Raw genomic sequence first — 21,643 nt, 5'->3', positions numbered from 1 at the left:
GATTACATCAAAAAGCAAACATTTTATTAACCGTGAAATAAAAACTCGCATAAAAGTCGTGACAACGCAATAATTTCAACGGCACGCAATATTTCTTTTCGGGCTATAATTCTATACGCCTCTATTAATGCCTACCTTTATTTGGTTCTGTTGATACAATTTGGACCGTGTTACTAAGGGAAAGGGTTCGGATTTGTACAGCCTGCGTATCAATAGGGCATAAGCGGTGTTTAATCGGTCAGTTTTCACATCGCGTTGATGGGTCGTGCGTGATTTTGTGGACACACGGACTGTGTGGATGTCAAGTCATTATTATTTTTATACAGGGGCCGCAAAGTGGCCCCACTGTACCTGATGGTAAGTGGAATGGGGTCCAATAGAATGTCGATTGACGAGAGATGATTACCGGCAATCGACATTTAAGCCGGCCTATAGGAAACGGATAAACACAGGCAGATTCCTTTCTATTTTTATTTTGTTGTTAGTACGTGTTTAATTTCGAAGGTGTGTTAAGTCTATCAACCCGCACTAGGTCAGCATGGTGGACTAAGGCCTAATCCCTCTCAGTAGTAGAGGAGGCCCGTGCTCAGCAGTGTATATTACAGCAGTATATATTACAGGGCTGATATTATTTTTATTATTATTATGTGTTTCATGCATGTCTAAGTTTACATCGAATTTATTTTGTATTAACGGTGATGTGCGAGCACCAGATTGTATAACTAATGTAACTTTGTATTCAAAATATAAAAAAAAAATATGACAAAAAAGTAGGTACGTTCGGAGTTTCTTTCTGCCTTTTTTTCTTCGAGTAGTCATCAGTTAGTTAGCTAGTGAAAGGTTGGCAGGTTGGCTAGGTTAGAGCTCAAATTGTCCTCACCGGTGAGGATCGCGACGCGTTATCACTTTATTTTCCCTTACCTGCTGACGTTTTTTGTTTATCTTGTGCATTTTTTAGTAATTTTATCCTTAATTTAAAATGTCTGTAGTTATATAATTGATTTAAATGCAATGTGGTAACAACTAATTTTATAACTTATTTTGACGTATCATAAATGCAACTTTGTTCGCTTACGTGATAAATAAAGTATTATATGTTATTAAAAAAAAACTTAAAAATTGCAAACCATCTTTATAGTAATACTGTAAGATAAGAATCTGGATTATTATGAATTAATTTGCAAACCAAAGATAAGAATCTGGATTATTAATGGATTATTATGAATTAATTTGCAAACCAATTTGCTACTACTTTGCGTCGTTACATTAATTATACGCGTTTAATTACTTTAAAAAATGGTTTTGGAAACATTAAAATTTTATCCATCCTCGAGATCTAACCAGTTAAAGACGGACATCTTCATAGTTATATTGTATTGCATGGCATTGTATTGTATTGCATTACGTTGTATTTTATTAAATTATATCGTATTAACCTATAATGTCCCATTGCAGGGCAAAGCCCCCCCCTCCTCCCAAGACCTTTCCATAATCTTCATATAACGGCAATAAAATTACTTATCACAAGCGTCTTTATTTCTCGATTGACGCGCCTTTCTGCCGTATGTCACAAAGCTTATTGCAATAACCTCAGCTTAATGTGCTTTGATATTAGAGCTTTTACCGTTTTAATAGCTCTCACAGATGCTGTTTCTTTTTGATTAAATCCTTTACTAGGAGCGGTCGTAATAAATCCAATTTTATCGTGAACATTACTGGTTCTGCAACTATTGTTTCACAGCACTGTATTAAATGCAGCTTTGATGGTTGAAAGCTTCGTTTTACTTAATGTTTTAAGTGGATTGATTTTTTGTTCTTGGTTGTGTTAGTAATCTTTTGTTCAGCCGTATGGTGTGGGTACGTTTGGAGACCACCACGGTATATCCTGCTTGTCGTAAGAGGCGACTAATAGGGGCCACGATAGGGGTCGTCTGCGGGCAGCAGGGGGTTGTCCGCCCTAGTGCGTTTTGTACATCTTTGCACACCTCGGTTGACCTCCGAGATGGACGGCAGTGTGCAGTAGGCCACATGCTGCCCCATCAGGTGTGGGAAGATCGTCACGTCATTCCGTTTGAAAATAGGTATTATATAATTAAAGGGTTAATAACTCATATCACAAAATGTTTCTAGTAAATGGTAAGTAAATTTCCCAAAGGTTTCAGATACTAAACACGACATTAATTCAGATATATCCACTATAAATACGATATGTTCATAAGAGGTTCAGATATAGGGTTACCATGTTCGGATTTTTATAGACATATCTGAAATTAATTCGTATTTTAAAGTCGTTCGGATTATTAATTTAGGTGGACAAATTAATGTTTTATTGTGCCATTGATTAGATATAAATTAAAACCATAAACTTTCTAAAATATAAGACCAATGCAAAACATGCACTGCGTATTCTAGGTTATGATTAAAATATTTTGATTTTTTATTGTTCGAGTTTTCGTAGGAATAATTTTCAAAATGGTTACCCTACATGGCCGTTCGGCTGAGCTAAGGGCACGCATTAACTTTAACGCGCTCTATTAGCCTCGGGTATTGAATAACACATGCGGTCATTTTGTCTACGGCCGCTTGTTTATCCTATAGTAAAGAGGTTCTGTAGTAAGTACAAATATTGGGAGTAAAATTGCAAGAAAATTAATCTTTTTTTTTTCTTTATTTATTTAGAGGTTTTGTCAGAAGTGCCGGTCACCACCTTAAAAACCGTTTACAAAATTCTTACAGAAATTACAAGTTACATTAACTGACTGTCTACACAATATGCTAATTACATTATATTAGACTTTCTATCTTACCTGCCTTTCAATATGCTATTCACAAGTGGACTTTATTTCAGCAGTGGACTCTATGTGGCTGATGATGATGATGACGAGACTATCTACCACTCATACAAGCGGGATATATCTTGCACAGTTTACTTGCATTTTTCGATTTTAGAAGGCTCAAGAAGTTGTTACATATGCCAACAATCTTTGTTACTCTATTTGAAAATTTTGGAAAATTGGTATTTATGCTATTGAATTGAATGATATTTGAGAATCTATACAAATTGCCGTAACCAAAGTATTAAAACCCGCTATAGTGGACCACGTAAGAGTGTCACGTCCTGGGATCAGCCTGTGTATATGCGGTTCCAACAGACCGGCATAATTGTATCGACTGTCGAGGGGTAATCGTTTCTCGTCAGTCACATTTTATTGGATCCCACTCCACATACCATCAGGTGCAGTGCGGTCACTTTGCTGACACGTATATAAAAAAAAAATATGAGACCTTATATGTACATGGTAGTCGCTTTGTTATACAGGCATAAAAAAGGACGACGAGTCTTCCCATTTTGAATTCTAAACAATATGTTCGATGTTTAAAAATTGATAATTAAAGTACAACTGGAAATTATTTATTTTAAGAACGCTTTCAGACGAATAATACAATGTTAAAATATTTAAATGATGTAAGTTGCTAACAAAACGCTTTCACATACACACATTAACTAAACGTAAGAGTGTCTCAAACCAAATTAAAAATAAAAACAGTAATTACTTCGCTAATTGCCTGTGAATTTCTTATGAGTCCAGGACACGTTAATTTAGAAGTACTAAGCCTCGTGTCGCGCTGTCACCTCGAGTGGATCTCGTGATTAATTACTGGCACGTCTTCATCGCGACATGGGATTAGTTTGTAACTATTACTTATGTGTTTAAACCAATGACGTAATAAAAATATCTTAGGTTTAAACTGTGTCTTGTAGTCTTGCGGTCTGGATAAGTCATGTGTTTACGGACTTTAGTAATCAACTTTCTGACTAATAGGGCTGATAGAGATACGGTCTGCAACAAAAATAGCTGAACTAATTTAAAACAGCAAATAGTCTATTTTGTCTTGTTATTTTCATTTTTGGTAAAAATAAAACAGATTTGTTTGACTTCACGCAAAGAAAAGAGATTCGATTAAACTTAGTCTGTATAGGCGGTTTTAAGTTTTTAATCTATTCAGCAATTTTTTTGGCTGATTGCATATTATTAGCCCTGTACAATGTTTTTTTTTCGCAGGAAATAACGCCTTATCGCTACCACAATTGGCATGTGAGTGGAGCGATTCTGTCGGTTTCACTGGTCTTACGGCCCAATCTTTACAATATATTAATCTACTGCAAGGCACATGTGTCCTTCCCTACTGCCTCAGATCAGGTTTAAGCCTTAGTACACCATGCGTGTCTAGATTGGCAGACTTCACATATTACATTCGAAATTACTACGAAGAAATTTTACGTAAGATTCCCAATAAAAAAGATAATATTGCCTCATAGAAAACTTGAATATTTATTTATTTTAGGATAACTATCAACTAACATTTTTAGTAGTAAAAAATATAAATAAAGATCAATTACAATCTTCCACAATTAAAATCCAAAATCAATTGCTGTATTAATCATTTGTGAAGAAAATATTTAGGCTAGAAGTGAAAGCCACACAATAGTTGTATCCAAGTTGTCAGAATAAGATACATATCACAATAAATTACTTTATAAGCAGGATTATGAAAGACAAAAGGAAAATGAATGAATATTATCAGCGAATGCAACCAGCGAAAACTATTAGTGGATGAAGCAAACCTTCTTTCTTTAAGGTTGCATCTTTAATTAAACTTTAAGCCGACAGATCCCGAAGGAATCTATTGGGAGCGAACGACACCGAGCTCTGTAGAATGGATGAGGCATTCAAAATTTCGAACATTTTTTATTCTCATACTCATTATTTGATGTCAATAAAGACTTCTAGTTTTATGATAATTTATTTTGTTTACGGGAATGTTAGATATAGAAATGAAACTATTTTTCGGGTTTTAGTTTTTTATATTATAAGTTTCTTCCGTCGTTTCGAAGACTTTGCAGAATTCATGGCCTACTGAAGTCTTTCATGAAGGCTGCAAAGTCTTTGAAACGTCGAGAGACAAGTTTGACAAAATATGCACATTAAAGCACATCATATCATTAGGTTCTTTCAAACTCAGTCATAAAAAATTATATAAATAATAATATCAGCCCTGTATTATATACTTGCCCACTGCTGAGCACGGGCCTCCTCTACTACTGAGAGGGATTAGGCCTTAGTTCACCACGCTGGCCTAGTGCGGATTGGTGGACTTCACACACCTTCGAAATTCGTATAGAGGAACTTCTCAGCTGTGCAGGTTTCCTGACGATGTTTTCCTTCACCGTTAAAGCAAACGATAAATTCACAAAGAAAACACACATGATTTTTTAGAAAAGTAAGAGGTGTGTGCCCTTGGGATTTGAGCCTGCGGACATTCGCCTCGGCAGACCGTTCCACACCCAACCTGGGCTATCGTCGCTTCAGCCATATTTTAATAATTTTCGTGATTATTTACATCGTATTTCAAACAATATTTATAGGCTGAAAATTAATGTTTTAATAATAAGTCTTCATTTAAAATAAATAATTAAATTTATTACACAAAACTAAATTTAAAAACATACTTGTTCATCTGGCTCACTATAATTTATTTGTTCACATCCAAAACAAATATTTCGTACTTGAATGGTACTACAGAGCTTTCAGATAAAGTCAGCCTTCTAGACTCATTTAACTTGCTACTCCCCCTGGCTCGGGCCATTCATTCCGTTTGGCTTTTCATTTTTTTTATTTTATATCATAAGCCCCTGATTGATTTTTAATTAATGGATTTAAATGGAAAGTTTATTATGAATCGCGGTTTCAATTATTAGGTTTGTGGATTTTGATTACTAATCTAATTTGGAAGTCGTACGGTATATGCAAATTAATTAATTTCAAATTATGCTCTTGGGCTTTAGTTATTTGGGTTTGAAATTGAATGGAGTGATAACGTTCAAATATTTTTTGAGTTCGGCATTAAATATTAAAACATTCTATCAATGTCGTTTTTGAAATTTATATTTAATGTGATAATAAATAGATGCGAAACTTTTAAACATACGCTAGACGGCGGTTATATTTATAAATAATGAATGTAAATATTAATTTGGTATAATTCAAAATGGAAACAACGTATACTTAAAAAAATCAAGACCTATATGCTCTGTATATTTTAACACATGAATTCTGTCTCTGCTCCACTAACCAAAAGTCCATTACCGCTTGATAGGTTAAAATTTTTAAAAAATCCTACCGCTAATTTAATTAACTCATGAATATAGGCATGGCAACTCATTTTAAACTTTAACGTTATCACACTTTGAGTATTTATTTCATTGACAACGTAATGGGTTAACAGATAAGGCCTGACTGATTAATTACAGCATGAAGACATAGTAACGTCTGATAAGTGTTATCAGTAATTTAATAAAGTGTTTGCCTATTGCATAACTCTTATAAATGGCTGTGCTAAATTGAATTTTAATTGCAGGTGGTAGGATATATTTTATATCCGTCCGGATAGCGATCACCGTACACAAGGTGTTAAAACCTGCCACAGTGGCCCGCGTAAGCGTGTCTAACTGAATTTGTCGACTGCTGTCAAGCGGCTTACTTACAACACGTTTGAAAATTAGAATAATCAAGTTGTATTCGGTTTTAGGAGTTTCGGTACTTCCAAAAACAATAGAGCACGAATTAGAACTGACAACAGCTATGACAGGTCGCTCACTGACAATAATCAAAAATGTCAGGATTCGTTCGAGACGAGTGACGTTTTCGTACACTTGGTACTTAAAAAAGTAGAACTTAGGTAGAAGGTTTATATTCTTACAGAAGGCTGCCTACAACCAGTGTATCCTTAGATATTATCCTTCACAGCAACTGTCTGAATGATACTAATTTATCTCCCGAGTGCATTTCGATGAATTTAAGTATGGAGACTTAGTTTAATACCCTAGAAAGGACAGGCTAATTTTTATCAAGGAAAAAGTTTTGCAGCGAGCAAAACCGCGAGCAAAAGCCAGTTTAGTGTATCAGAATTGTTATAATCTATTGAAATGGAGTTTTTGATACCCTTGAAAGGACAAAAGCTACTTTCAATCCAGGAAAAACTTGCACGCGAGCGAAACCGCGAGCAAAAGCTAGTTTCGTATATGTGAATTGTTATAATTCATTGATCGTAGTATTCGTTAATGTTCTTTCGAGTCACGAAAGGACTTTGTATCGCGTTACGGAGTAACTGCAACGAATACTTTTTCATTAATCAAATGTACCTCTAGATAAACTGGTACATTACTTAAAGTAATGCGCTATACAGGGTGAGTTAGATACGAATTATTATATTTGAACTCGCTTGTTGAAACCTAAATTTCGTTTTATATTTAGAATTATACTGCACTTATGGTGCAGTCAATTGTTTCTTGTTATGTATTTAATATGTTCATGCTGTGACAGCCTGTAATTAAAACAGCACTGCAGCAATTACTTACGGAATTGTTAAAAAAAACTATGTAAGGTGTATGTTTTGTTGACTGTTCAAATAAATAAATATTTACAATTTGTATAGAAGGGCTTATTTGTAAGTACACATGTGAGGAATATCACTTATATGTTTATACTTTGTTTCGTGGACATAAAACGTGTTATTGCTACTATCACTTAAGGGGAGAAGATTCCTACTGTTTTTTTGTATGAGTATGTATTGTTTAAGATGCCTCTCTATCAGTCGATATACAGGTTTTATAAATAAAAGATCTCTATCGCAATTTTTTATTGATCGCGAAATTTGACCAATCACAATGTTTTTTTACATGCTTATAAATATCTTATTTTGATTGGCTCGATCGAAGCGTGAGGTTTTTTACGTAGGTAAATCGTCAGTTGACTATCTCCCGCCTTGGAATGGGCGGGAGGGCGTGTCAGACTTTTACCGACTAAGAACCTACGGTGTTCCCATCCTTTGCCTATGTGCCTAGGTCCAAGATCCGGTGGCATTGAGACCTAGGCAGGCACCATTATACTGACACTGCTCTTCGAGGCGCAGTCCTCGCAGAAGGAGGTGACTGCGTCCCACTCTCTCTCGCCCCGGAGCATGGCTTCTACCAGGCCCCGACGCGAGAGGTCTCCGCCACCGATGGCCGTTGTGAGAACACGGCGGTGCTCAGCCCAAGCTGGGCACACCTCCACCGTATGCTCCACCGTGTCCTCCGGCCGATCCGCACAGTAAAAACACGCGGGCGTATCCTCCACCCGGATCCGATACAGGTACCTGCCGAAGCAGCCGTGACCGGTCAGTACCTGCGTCGTCCGGAATGAGAGGACGCCGTGACGTCTCGTCAGCCACACCTCGAAGAGGGGACTTACCGCCGCTATCGTGGCGTGCCCAGCCAAGGGTTGCGACAGTCGTTGTCGCCATTCCGCCATGAGGTTCTGCCGGAGCTCCGTCCGCCGCGCGGCAATTTGTCGCGGTAGCGGAACTACGCCCCGGCTATGCGCTTCCCCGCGCCACACATACAGTGACGCAAGGACCTTCGCCTCGAGACCCCATGGCGGTAGTCCGGCAAGGAGGCCCGCCGCCTCGCAGGAGATCGTGCGGTATCCCCGTATCAGCCGTATGGCCATCGCTCTTTGTGGCGCGTTCAGAAAGCGGCCTTGCCGCCGCGCCACAGCTGCGGACCATACGGGGGCACCGTACAGGGCCATGGACCGCACGACTCCTGCGTAGAGCCGCCGGCGGGCATTTAGCCCCCCCAGGTTTGGCAAAAGACGCCGCATTATGCAGGTGAATTTTACCAACCTGGGAGCCAAAAGGCGGATGTGCTCCTTGAAGTTCCACCGGCTGTCGAGGACGAGGCCCAGGTACTTCATCGTCGACCCGACGCCGATGTGAACCCCTCCTGCCGTGATCTGGAGACCCGGAGGTGGCGCGTTCCCCCGGCCATGAAAGCACATGGCCTCGGATTTGTGCAGCGCCACCTTGAGTCCCAGTTGCCGGATTCTCTCAACGACTGTCGCAACCCCAATTGTAGCCGCGTCGACCGCCGCCTGATGCGACCCCCCGTGAGCCAAAACTAGCGTGTCGTCAGCGTAGTATACCACGCTGACGCCGCTCGGGAGGTCGGTGCGCAGCACCCAGTCGTATCCGATGTTCCACAAGAGCGGCCCCAGAACCGAACCCTGGGGAACACCGCACGACATCTCTCGCCTGATCCATTCTCCTTGGCGACCGGGGTAAATGACGGCCCTATCCGTCAAGTAGGCCCCGACAACGCGACGGAGGTAGGCCGGCACCCGGTGATACCGGAGTGCCTCCCTGATACAACTCCAGGGCAGGGTATTAAAGGCATTGGCGATGTCAAGCGACACCGCCAAGACGACCCTACCCCGGGAAACAGCATCCCCGTCGCGAGAGACCTCACGCGCATGATGGCATCCACAGTAGAGCGCCCTCTGCGGAAGCCAAATTGGCTGTCCGCAAGATCCGGCCCAACCCTCGTCAGGTGCTCGACGAGGCGGTCTGAAATAACTCTTTCGAAGAGCTTTCCCACCTCGTCGAGCAGGACGATGGGCCGGTATGCGGACGGACTGTCCGCGGGGCGCCCATGCTTCGCGATGAGGACCAGTTTCCCCGTCTTCCAACGAAGTGGAAACTGGCCCCTCTCCAAACATGCCGTGAGGAACCTCTGAAGTCGAGGCCCGAGAGCCCCCAAGGCCAGGACCCAGGCTTTTCCAGGCAAGCCGTCGGGCCCTGGGGCGGTGTTCTTGGCCTTCATCTTGGCCACCGCCACCCTCAAGTCCACCCCGGTCACCGCGGGAACAGTGACGTCGTCGTCGTGGTCCATGCCGGGCGCCGCCGAAGGCGGAGCCATGGGCGGAGGAGCGTGCTCCCCTAGTGCAGGGAACAGAGCGCCAACGACGCCCTCGACCAGTTCCTGCCGGAGACTCTGCGTCAGTGGGGGCGCCCAGATGCGGAGCTTGCTCCGCACCATTTTGTAAGGACGTCCCCACGGGTCTGCGTCAAGAGACTCCAGCAACTCCTGGTGGGCGCGATTCTTAGACTCTAGAATCGCGCCCGAGAGAGCGTCTTTGCGTCTCTGTACCCCTGGTATAGCTCCGCCTCTCGAGCCACCGCATCCACAGGCCGGATGCGGATTTGGCGGTACCTGGTGTACCGGCGTCGCGCGGCATAGCACGCCGCCTGGAGCGATGCCAGCTCCCGCGACCACCAGTACACCTTGCGCCGCGCTTGGCTTCGGCGGACTCGGGGCATTGCCGAGTCGCAGACAGAGGACATAGCCTCCCGGAACCAGTCGGCCTCGTTATTCACATCGTCCGGCCTGACCGGTGCTTGCACCCAGGACTGGACGATGGAGGCTTCCAGGAGGAGCTCCCTGTCCAGCTGTCTCAACGCCCAACGTGGACCACTTGGGGCCCGTCGGACTGGCGCGCTCGAGGGATCGGTGGAGACGTCGAACCGGATATACCGGTGGTCCGACAGCGTCTCCACCGCCTCCATTACTCGCCAGTCGACAACACGCTGCGACAATGCGGGGCTGGCAAACGAAATGTCCACCACGGACTCACCCCGCATCCGCACACACGTGGCGACGGAACCCCTGTTGAGGACGTCCAGGCCAACCTCCAAGGCCCAGTCCTCAACCATTCGCCCCGTACATCCGTGTACCGGGAACCCCAAGCCTGGCTCTTGGCGTTGAAGTCCCCAGCACGACGACGGGAAGCGAACCGTACTCGACGACGACGTCACTCAGCTCCCTGAGGGAGTTGTGGAATTCGGCGAGAGTTCGGCTCGGAGAGAAGTAGCACCCCACTACGACTATCCCTCCGAACCGAGCTGCGACACAACCCTGGCCCCTCTTCACCCGCTCGTGGGTCAGGGTACCGGCGGCGGCCGACGCGATGATGGCCACCGAGCCGCTCAGGTCCTCCACCCAGTCATTCCTGGGCGGGACAAAGTACGGCTCGGAGACCACGGCGATATTAATCGACCACCGCGCCATGCTCTGGAGCAAGAGATCCTGAGCTCTGGCGCAGTGGTTGATGTTCGCCTGGAGAAAGCGCAATGGGGCCATTAATGGCATTCCATTGCGCTCTCTCCAGAAGTAGCAGCGGCAGCGCTAGCGGGAGCCGCGGCGGAAGCGGCAGTGGAGGCCGTGGGCCGGCGTTTGCCCCGGTATTGGCGGGAGCGGCGCAGGCTCTACTCCCCGCCCGGTGTTCGGCTGGCTTGCCAACCGCCGCACAGGCTAAGCAGTGCGGCTTGTCGGCGATGCACGAGCCGATTTTATGACCGGGCTGACCGCAGCGGAAGCAGAACGCGCTGCGGTCGACCTCCGAGGTACACCTTACCCCGACGTGATGTCCGGTCTGACATCGGTAACACCTCAGAGGCTGGGGCTCGAGCAGCTTAACCTGCGCCGACACCCAGCCCACCAAAAGCCTCCGGCCCTCAGCTACCACTTTGGCCGCCGTCACGGGGCAGCTGACCGTGATGGCCAGCATACCCGCATAGTCGGGACGTGGGGCTCCCGGCTTCAGCTCTTCAGCTGAGCATCCCGTAGTCCCGACAATGGCGGCCACCACTTCCTCCACCGTGACGGAGTCATCCAGACCCGATATGCGCAAGCTTACGCTCTTTACGGGTCTGGACACTCTAGCCTCGGCCGCATCAAACGCCGCAAGTAGCTTTGCAGCTAGGGCGTCCGCGGCCGGGCCACTGCTGGCTCCCGGGAGCTCGAGTTTCCGGGCTCCGGTTGCGGTTACTCTTAACCGCAACCCCCCAGCAATCCCAAGCTCCGCGGGGTTGATTAACCCCTTGCCTTGGAAAGGAGGTCCGCGTACGTCACGCCCTTCTTTACCGCTTCCGGCTGTAGTGTGACGACTACAGCTGCGGACTTCGGGGCGCGAAGCATATTGGCGACGCTCTCTCCTTGGCGCGCTGCCGCTGCGCCTTCCGCCGCTCCGTGCGTCGGGTCTCTCTTTGGCCCCCACCACTGTCCAGCCGGCATCATCAGCAGGCAAGAGAGTAGGTGGGGGAGCCGTCTCTGCCAGCTCCGCCGGCTTCGCCGCTTTCCGCGCAGCCTTCGCCTTTTTGGGCTTATCGGCTGCGAGCGTCCTCTGGGAGGCCGGAGGCGGAGGCGGCGGAGGCGACGACGGCTTCGTTGGCCTCGTGGATGGCCCTGAGCTTTGGCTCGTCAGGCCGGACGTCCCCGGCGTGGGTTGCGGAGCCGCGGCGGCCGCGTAGGACGCAGCCTTCTTGGAGCCCGCCAGAGGTGGCCGTAGGACAATGCCCTCCAGAACCGCAAACCGGGCAGAGAGGGCACCGATCTCCTGGCGGATGCCCTCTCGTATCAGGCTCAGGAGTTGTTGCCTGTCCGCCGGCTGCACCGCACTCACCTCTGGAGGCGTCTCTTCAGGACGAGAGGACTGAACGAGGGCTGAGGCCCGGCTGGACTTGAGTTCCGCGTTCTCCCTAGAGAGACGCTCAACCTCCGTCGATAGCCGGGCGATATCGGCCCTCATCCCCTCGTTACCCGACTCGGGTTCCGACTCCAAGAAGGTGGCCGCTGCTGCCGCCATAATGGAGGCCGCGGCCTCTTGCGCAGCCTTCTCTTTCGAGGACCGCAATTTCTTTTGGCGGACACTCGCAATCGCCGCCATTACGACCTCCTCAAATTTGGCCCTTTTCTTCTCGGCCTTTTGAGGTCGTGCGGCGATCGGGTGCCGCCCTCCTCGGCGAGCTTCCCGCTGTCCCTCGCTTCTTTGAGGGCCCGACCCTTCACCTTCGCTCCGTGAGACGCGGAGTGGGATCCGCCCCGTTTCCGGGGAGCGACGCACGAAGCCTTTGCCCCGCCGCCCTCGGAGGACGTATCCCCGATCCTGCACCTGATCCGCTTCCGGAATGACTCCGCCGCTGCCGTCTTGATCTCCATAGATCTGGGGCCCGCGACTGAGCTCCATCCGCTAACCATGCTGGATGCTGAGTCAGAGTCTGACCCAGCACCCCGCGTTCGCTCTTCGGCCGCGACTTCATCACGCGGACGTTCCCCCACCTTGGGAGTTCGCCCGCGCGATTCCTCGGCGGACTGTTTGTCCCCTACGGGACGTGGGCCTCCTCGGCACCTATTGCTCCCGGCTCCTTCTTTCTCCTCCCCCTGTGCGTCTTTGGTTTTTATTGGTGATTCCATTTTTGTTCCCACGAGTAAAAACTTTGTGTACTGGCTCAAAATACTGTGGTTCGCACTAGCGACTAAATCAAGCTACCCATTAGCCAAGCTTACAACCCCCCTCACGGTGCGCCGCCGCTTGGGGTAATTTTTTTATAGAGGATTTCTTCCTCGCGGTCCAGGCAGTTAAGCCAGTGAACCCTCGGTCCCCGTAGATCAAGTGTGTCTGACGCTTACGCCAGAGACACTTGATCATGTTTGGGGTTACGAGATTTGGCGGCGGCGAAAGAGGGACCACTCCCCTTTCGCCAGCTCGGTGACAGGGTTAGTGAACACCGAGCCCGCTACTACTCCCTCGCTTACCCCTTATTTCAGGGGCAAGCGTCCTCTACTGGTGCGGTCTCTGCGGCAGTAGTGCCGCAAGGACCGCATCGACCACGCCCACTTGACCACGTGGTCGTACTCCTCCCTGCCTCCCATCATGGACTCTGCTAGCGCAGAGCGCCATATGGGAGGCCATCAGGCTATCCCCCAGCCCCACCCGGCAGAGAAAGTTAGCCACAGCCAACAATCCCTCCTTTCCCGCCCCCCGCGGAGAGATTATTGACTGTGCCCAGGGTGCACCGGCCCGACGACTGACCTTCCCCCCGGACGTATCCGTAAGGGACCGACAGCAATCGGACACGCGTGGAGGTTTTCTGCGTTGCACCCCAAGCGTGAGGTTACGATGTATTGTAAACGGTTTTAAATGTTTTTTACATTATGCGCTGGCGCATATATGGCGAAGCGTAGGGCAGAGAATTTTTTACTATCAAACTATTACCGACATTGTCTTCATTGAAATAATAATTAAAATCAATTAACACCACAATGTAATGCAATTTATTCTTGTGTTAATGGGTTTTGAATATTATTTCAATGAAGCAATGTTGATAATATATTGACACTAAAAACTCAACGCTGCCGCCATACCTGCGTCGGCCCTAAAGATACAAAGTCACTGCAAAGATAAGTAATTGTTTGCCATCTGACCTTATCACTAAATACTATCTACAACTTATGACTACCATTTAGTAGGATAATTTGCACGAAAACTGTTTTTTTTTATTATAATCTTTGTGTTAAATAAATGACAAATCCAAAGATCAATTACTCCTATCACGTGGATTACGAACTAAAACTTATGTAAATACCTTTACAATTAATTTTTCCTCTAATATAGAACCGGTTTTCCATAACATGCTGTATACAAGGAGCTAATAAGATGGAAACACGCGGCGTTCGTCAGTGCATTTTGTGCCACTCGATTTGAGTTGATTGATTCCCGGATTTGGCATCCGCTGAGGGATGTAGTGTGCTCAAATAGTTCTGTATTTATTAGTACTAGTACTTAAGATTTAAATATTAATTGAATGTTAAGTTCTTATGTTACGATTATGAATTATGCATATTAAATACAAAGGTGGGAATATTTAATCACTATATCAGTTAATTATTCTATCGCAATTAGTCCCGACTGAGTACTTTATTAAAATGATTATCCATACATCTTATAAAACAGTCCTTAAAACTATCTGTCTGTATGTGATCGATTTTCTCAATATCTACTGAATGGATTTTTGTATGGTTTTTACTAAAAGATAATGCAATCCTTGCGAAAGAATTACGGTTTTATGTAAATTGCCTGAAATATGACGACTAAAAAATCTCGTGGCTCGGGATTTACGTGGGAAACACTTTGTGACATATTAATTACCAGGCGGGTGAAGCCGCGGGCACACCTTGTTAGGTAATATAAGTAACGATAAAAATGCCTTTATCTGTTTAACTTATGCTTAGAGTATAACAAATGAAAACTATATTAAAAAGAAAAATATTTAGTACTATATCTAAAATAAAATATGCAAAACAGACCAATTTTCGCGTATGTTATACCGTTTTTATTTAAAACAGCGCATAACATTATTCAATTTAATAAAATGGTCTCTCGTGTCGTTACTTCAACTCGTTCCATTGCCTACGGTTGAAATTTATGTGCAATTTCTTTGTAAAATACATCATGAATGTTATAAAATGCTTACGATTTTCGCGCAAAAAATTTATTATTATGAAATTGGCAATTTAATGAGATGCCTCGAAATAATAAACAGCCCGCCTTGGAATAGAATATGTATTTTTTAATCTGTATTTTTTTGTGAACGTCAGTTTTACGGCATCCAATTTCTTTGTTATACCAAAGTGCGCAGCACGCGATCAAATAAAGAACTTTAAAATAAAGTAAACGTACACACGTTATTGCCAGTTATTTCGACTGGAATGCAGGCCCAATGGAGTCATGGCCTACCACGAAGTATCTACACTTTATGAATGAAAAAAATATTTTTTCTTCACCACGTCTTTTGTCGTTTGCTTCGTCTCTAAGTTATTTTGTATAATCTATTTTACGAGATATTCTGTTTTATCTAAATAAGCACATAGCATAGCAAGATTGTATATATGTTTATTATTATATTTTATAAGAATTATGCTTCCATAATGCTTACACAATCAACCACAAATGTAGCTGTACATACATGTAATATATCAGTATCGTATGCGCTATTATCCCAGAGATTTTCTAATAAATGAGTGAGATATATTTCGTATTTTACACACACATACAGATGATGAATCATACAATAGATTCTCAAAAGATTTTATGGCTTTATAGAGGATATCATTTCCAATTCATGACAATAAAATATAAAGCTGGAGATATCTCAATAGCTCACGTATCCCATACGACTAAAAGTATTTGGTATTTCAAATGTGAATGGGCAGTTAAGAATTCCAATATAATGACACGACCGTCTGGGGTTCTTGTGTTTTATTTTTAATCTACAATAAAAAAAAGATCTCATTATAAATATTTGTATACACATAAATTATCTTATTGCTAAATTTAAATTATAGTATATGTATTAATATATATATATGCATAAATATTATTAAAATATGTTTGTAGTGAAGCAATTCAGTATTTTTTTATTCAGTAGCATGCATGTAATTACTTCATTGAACACTTACTACTTAATAACTTAATTACTCACCGTAAAAGTTCAGTATACGCCAGTAAATAATAGTTTCATTAAAACAAACACATTTTTAATTTAATTGCACCCCGTAAATTGCAAAAGAGCGTTGATTTATAATAGAAAATAATTTTTAATTTAATTGCACGCCGAAGGGCGTTAATTCATAAAAAGAAAATCATTTTTAATTTAATTGCACCCGGCTTAAGCATCAGTAATTGTGATGTTAAACTGTTTAAAAATAAAAAAGTACGTTATCTGCCAGCGGGTAATTAAATGGAACAAGGTGTTGACTGATTCATTGCACCCCGGGGCATCGTGGCTCTTCTACGGTGCCGTTTTATTCTGTTTTTGTTATTTAATTTTCACACGCAATTGTGTTTTTGAAAAGGTTAATATTATACCCTATTTAAAATTGACTTAAGTGATATCAGTTTAAGTCACATTTTGGTATCACTGTATAAATAAAATTGAATTTTTTGTGGTCAAAAATTTCGTGTGGTTCTTGTTTAACTTATTAGTGTACCAGCTGTTTCATGCTTGCAAAATTGGTATTTAATATTATATACCAATTTACGAACCAAAATATTCCTCATGTACATGAAAGAAAATAGATTAAAATACCAATTTTCTTTCGAAAACAGTAATATTCCATTGAAGTTACACGTTACTGAATCAATAAAACCAATTGGCGCAAATTAAAATACAACAATAGATCGGAGATTTGTTAAAGAAAGTACTTTCTTGAATTAAAAGAGGGAAACAGAAAGAAAGAACAAAACGCGGGACGTTAACAATGAGCTTGCACTTAACAAATTCACCTTAATATCTGCAACTGCTTCCGTGCTTGCAGTCTGCATTTTTGCTGAACGTATTTTGACTATAAATTCATATTATCTACTAATAACGTCGGGGCGTCAGTTGAATTTTATATTGTGCGAATTTGTTACAACGTTGCTGGAGTAACTTTTTATTTTAGAACACCGTTTTCTGTTATAACGTTTTTAATGAATTATGACGGGGAATTAATATATGCTGTAATTCTATTGTACTAGGAATCAAGATTCGAAAGTATCTGGGTGTAAATTGGCTAGTCTTAGAAGACATGCACAGACTGATGTAACAGGATTTGAGTAGATGATTGTGTTATCTAAATGAATTTAAGGAAATATGATTTCTACCAATTCAAGTTCAGTCCAACCATGATCAGAAACATATTATAATACAAAGTCTTTAAAAGCTGTTTGTCTGTATGTGACCGATTTTCTCAAAATCTTCTGAACGGATTTTTGTACGGTTTTTACTAGAAGATAGTGTAATTTTTGAGAAAGGTTTAAGTTAATAGTACACTACGGTTTTATGTTAATTGACTGACATATAACGATTACAGTTGAAGAGGTCGCGTGGTTGAGTTGTGGTTTAAAAACTTTGTGACTCACTAATTTCCACACTGGTGAAGCCGCAATCACAGCTAATTATTTAAATTTTAAACCCTTTTCTTCTCTTTATGGTGTTTTAACAACTAACCTTAATCACAAAAAAAACAATCAAACTACACAGTTAATTTGGCTTCGTCAAGAAACTCCGGGCGCAAAGCGTTGTTTCAAACTAAGTCCATAGCAAGTTCGTCAGCAGGTGCGCCCCAGACGTAGGCGTTAAGTTGTAACACAACTTCGACTCTTGGTTGTTTGCTTCTTGCAATCTTTTTGTGCGACGGGAAGTTTGCGTTGTAATTTTGCTTCGTGATTTCTGGTTTTGTTTAGTTGAGACAATATAAAAAGCTGATGTTGTATAAGTATACAGAATTATGTTTGGATACCCAAAAGGGGGAACAAGGATAGAAAAATATAAGTATACTAATATGAATTATCATTGATTTAGTCACCAAACTATACTTCTATTTGTGTTTTCAGGATTGAAAATAATGGCCTTATAATAAATTCAATTTTATTAATATTATCCAATCATTTCATAATATCGCCGTACAAAAGTACCTAGTATTTACCACAATACCAAAAAATTTGTCAATCGGTCCAAACATTCCATACATTTTTGCAGACAAAAATGGTACAGAATGTGCGACTTTTCCCTGAAACGTAACGTTAGTTCGACCGGCCGTCAGCGATGACTGATTGTGGCGTAAGGTTTTAGTGAAAAGCATTTCAGTGGAAATATCCGTGAATGCGGTAACGGATTTATCCGGTTCAAATTGGTTATTTGCCAAAGGGAATAATGTTAGAGATCTGTCCACGGAATATATTTATGGTTGTGTTGTTTGCGCATCACGTGGATTTTGGTGTAATTGGTTTTTAGAATGTTTTTTTTCGTTTTTGTTAGTGGCTTGACGCTGATGAAATCGATACATTCTACAGTTCTGGTAAGTTTGTTGACCTTACCTGTGATTAGATTCAGGATTGTATTTCGTTCTATTGTATTATGACATTGCGTTCCTAAAAGAAGGCGGTAATCCCTGAGTTTACTAGATGCTTAGCCTACACTTTCTGGAATAAAAAGAGTGAACTTATTATTATACTATATCTTGAACGAACAAGTTAAAAACTGAGCTCTGCATATCTTTCATCGTTACCAACTTTTAAAGAACCACAAAGCTTTAATTCATTCCATCAAACTGGCGACACTCGACAAAACAAGATGAAAGATCTAAATTAGTAATCTAAAAGAGGTTTTAAATAACATTTCTTCACTTAGCCCCGTCATGGCGTTTAATTAAAAAGTTGAAAGCAATCAAAACGATATAACAGAGGTTCTCGCCAGGGCTGTCATCGATTTTACATTGAGGGTTGGCCAAGGTTTTAGTTGTAATAAGCTGACAATAGGTCCCAATATTCTTTAAATTATTGTAAGCTTGTTGGAAGTCTTCGTATACTCCCTTTTTTGGTCACCAAATCATACCAACATCTGTCTGCCTGTTCATTTTATTACGTAAATCGCACAATCACACTCTTAATAAAATAGTAACCTATTTCAAAATTGATAATTTGTGGCAGTCGTCGGAAAACTAATTTTTGTTTGCTACCTTTTTTTTTTGAAGTTGCTATAAAATTGAGCTTATTAAAGATAGGTAAAAAATGAAATCTATAGCATGAAAAGAAAAGAGAAAAAACTAAAAGGTCGCAAACAGAAATTGATTGTTTGACGATTCCTACAAATTGGCAATTTTGGAATGGGTCATTATTTTATTAAGAGTGCGAAATTATAAAAGACCTCTTTTACATTAGCATTTTATACTTAATACGTTATATGGTTAGATATAAGTTTCCTCTTATATGATAATAGTATTAATCCAGTAATTATAAAATTTTTGCTATATATTTAGAAATGTGGAATGAACACTCGTTAATGTTGACCGAATCCTTTGTAGCAAAAAGCGATATATTAAGAAACAGACAATGAGGTATCCCTGACAACAGAATGTGAAATGTACTTAAAAATATCTTGGAACTCGATGAAAGACAGTGGAGACGATAAAGAAATCCTGCGAATACTTAAGGACGTCTGTTGTGATTAAATCCACATTAATTTTGTTCAATATAAAAGGGATTAGGCTGATTCAAACGAGTTTAGCGAGATTGAACATTTCTTATTCAAGTTATTATCGCTGTTTTTTTAATTCATTAAATGTGACCAGTGTCAGCTTTAGCTGCTTTAAGTTTTTAATTAATTTGATGTTGTTTTGTTTCTGATAAAATGATAATTTTAGAAGATTGTCATAAATAATTCCAGATTTGTTTTTTTTTTTTCAAAATTAAACTTATATTATTTATTTATCTTTTTGAATATTTTGCTTTTAGTTTCGGTTGAATAATATATTGGCTTATATTCTTACGGTTTAAAATGAATACGTACTCATACCAATTAATATATCTATAGTTTTTTTATGACGAATCTTAAAAGTATTGTAAGCAATCCCCATTAGTAATTTGTAATAAGTAGTCATAATTTGTATGACACTGAGGAAGCTTAATATACAGCCATGATCAATACATGATCGCAATCTCGAATTCAATCCGATTCCGAGAATGAACCAATCAAAATAGTTAATTTGTAAGCATGCCAAAAACTGGTCTTTCTGATTGGTCAATTTATGCGATAGATTGGAAAAGCGATTAGGATCGTTTATTAAAGATGGCGGTTAATTGATCACACCTGTTTAACGTGTCGTCTCCAAGTGACAACTAGTCTGCTTTTAAAAGTAATAACGATATGATAACAGTATGGAAAGTTTTAGCTCAACTTTTGTTATAATAGCTAAAACACTGAGAGCGATTGAGTGGTTTTTCATGTACGTATTGACGGTTCAGATTAGAATTGACGGTACAGTTTGGATTTGGGTTAAAGCAGGAAACTTCTAGAAGAAGTGACAGTGCGATGAACGATAGAGAATTTTAAAATTGTTTTAAAACATCGGTTGAATTAAACTTTGATCTTACGTAGTTTTGTCCATGTGTACTTAACGAAGTTCTGGGTAAGGCTACTGTTGCACAGAGTCGGCTTAAAGTTCGGCAACCCATCTACAGTGAAAGCAAATAATTTTAAGCTCACCAGATGTTGCATGGAGTAATGTGGGTGAACTGGTGTTAGGTATCTGTAATTTGGTTTTAGTGTTATTCCATTCGTTTGTTCAAAATGTGCCCAGGTGACTGTGGATGAATACTGTGGTGATTGGTGTCAAAAAGTGGTCCTAGTTTTGCTTGGTGTGAGGGATCAAATTCTACTTTAAAGATTTCTAAACACTTTTATTACCTTCAAAAAATGTTTGCGAGAATCTTGACCACTTTAATATTAATTCAGTTAGGATTTGTGGAAGGGCGTTGCATTATTTATAGATCAATAAGGTACACCACTAAATGTTAAGGTTGGCTGGAGCTTTAGAATAACTAATATGGGACCGGACTAATTTTTGTTCTTTACTATTATCAAATATTTACGTTATATAAATTATAACACAGAAAGAATTATTTAAATCCGGTAAAAAATCAAAAAGTTATATGACTTTCAATTTCGGTAGAAGGGGTAAGTAACAAGAAACAGAAAAGAGGCGCAATACCCACATGTGACGTCATCGGGCATTACAACGCTCGCGAAAGAAGGAGATGAAGCGATATTCCCACTTCGCGTCCACTTCAGCACATAGTAATATTTGAAATATGAAATACTGGCTCATTTTATAACCAATTTTAATGCAGTTTTCGCAGGAGGGTTTCTTTTTCGTATTATTAACCATTACATATAGAATAATGTACAAAATCAAACACAGGACGGTCCCTTACTGTCTTTGTTATTTTTATTCCATCCTTCAGTTCATTGATGTTATATTCTATTATGAATATTGATAATATGCACTTAATGCATAATTAATTGTGTAGAATAATTAAATTTCAAACAATCGTCAATATTAAGATTTATTTAATAATTATATTTACAAATTACTTACATTTGC

The 21,643-nt window shown here is 41.5% G+C and overlaps 2 protein-coding genes across 2 annotated transcripts; both read right to left on the bottom strand.

Moving 5' to 3' along the window:
* Window positions 1-9,990: 9,990 nt before the first annotated feature.
* On the bottom strand, window positions 9,991-10,446 carry LOC119189941. Its single transcript, XM_037440770.1, has one exon. It carries the CDS (start codon window positions 10,444-10,446, stop codon window positions 9,991-9,993), a length of 456 nt encoding a protein of 151 aa, XP_037296667.1.
* Window positions 10,447-10,585: 139 nt separating this feature from the next.
* On the bottom strand, window positions 10,586-12,605 carry LOC119189940. Its single transcript, XM_037440769.1, has 2 exons — window positions 11,040-12,605; window positions 10,586-10,996 (listed from the first exon to the last, which is right to left on the bottom strand). The coding sequence occupies exons 1-2, from the start codon at window positions 12,603-12,605 to the stop codon at window positions 10,586-10,588; spliced, it is 1,977 nt and encodes a 658-aa protein (XP_037296666.1).
* Window positions 12,606-21,643: the final 9,038 nt, after the last annotated feature.

Source organism: Manduca sexta, chromosome 20, assembly GCF_014839805.1.
Source record: "Manduca sexta isolate Smith_Timp_Sample1 chromosome 20, JHU_Msex_v1.0, whole genome shotgun sequence".
Lineage (NCBI taxonomy): Eukaryota > Metazoa > Arthropoda > Insecta > Lepidoptera > Sphingidae > Manduca > Manduca sexta.
Note: the sequence above shows the minus strand (reverse complement) of the source record. Positions and strands in the feature narration are given on the sequence as shown.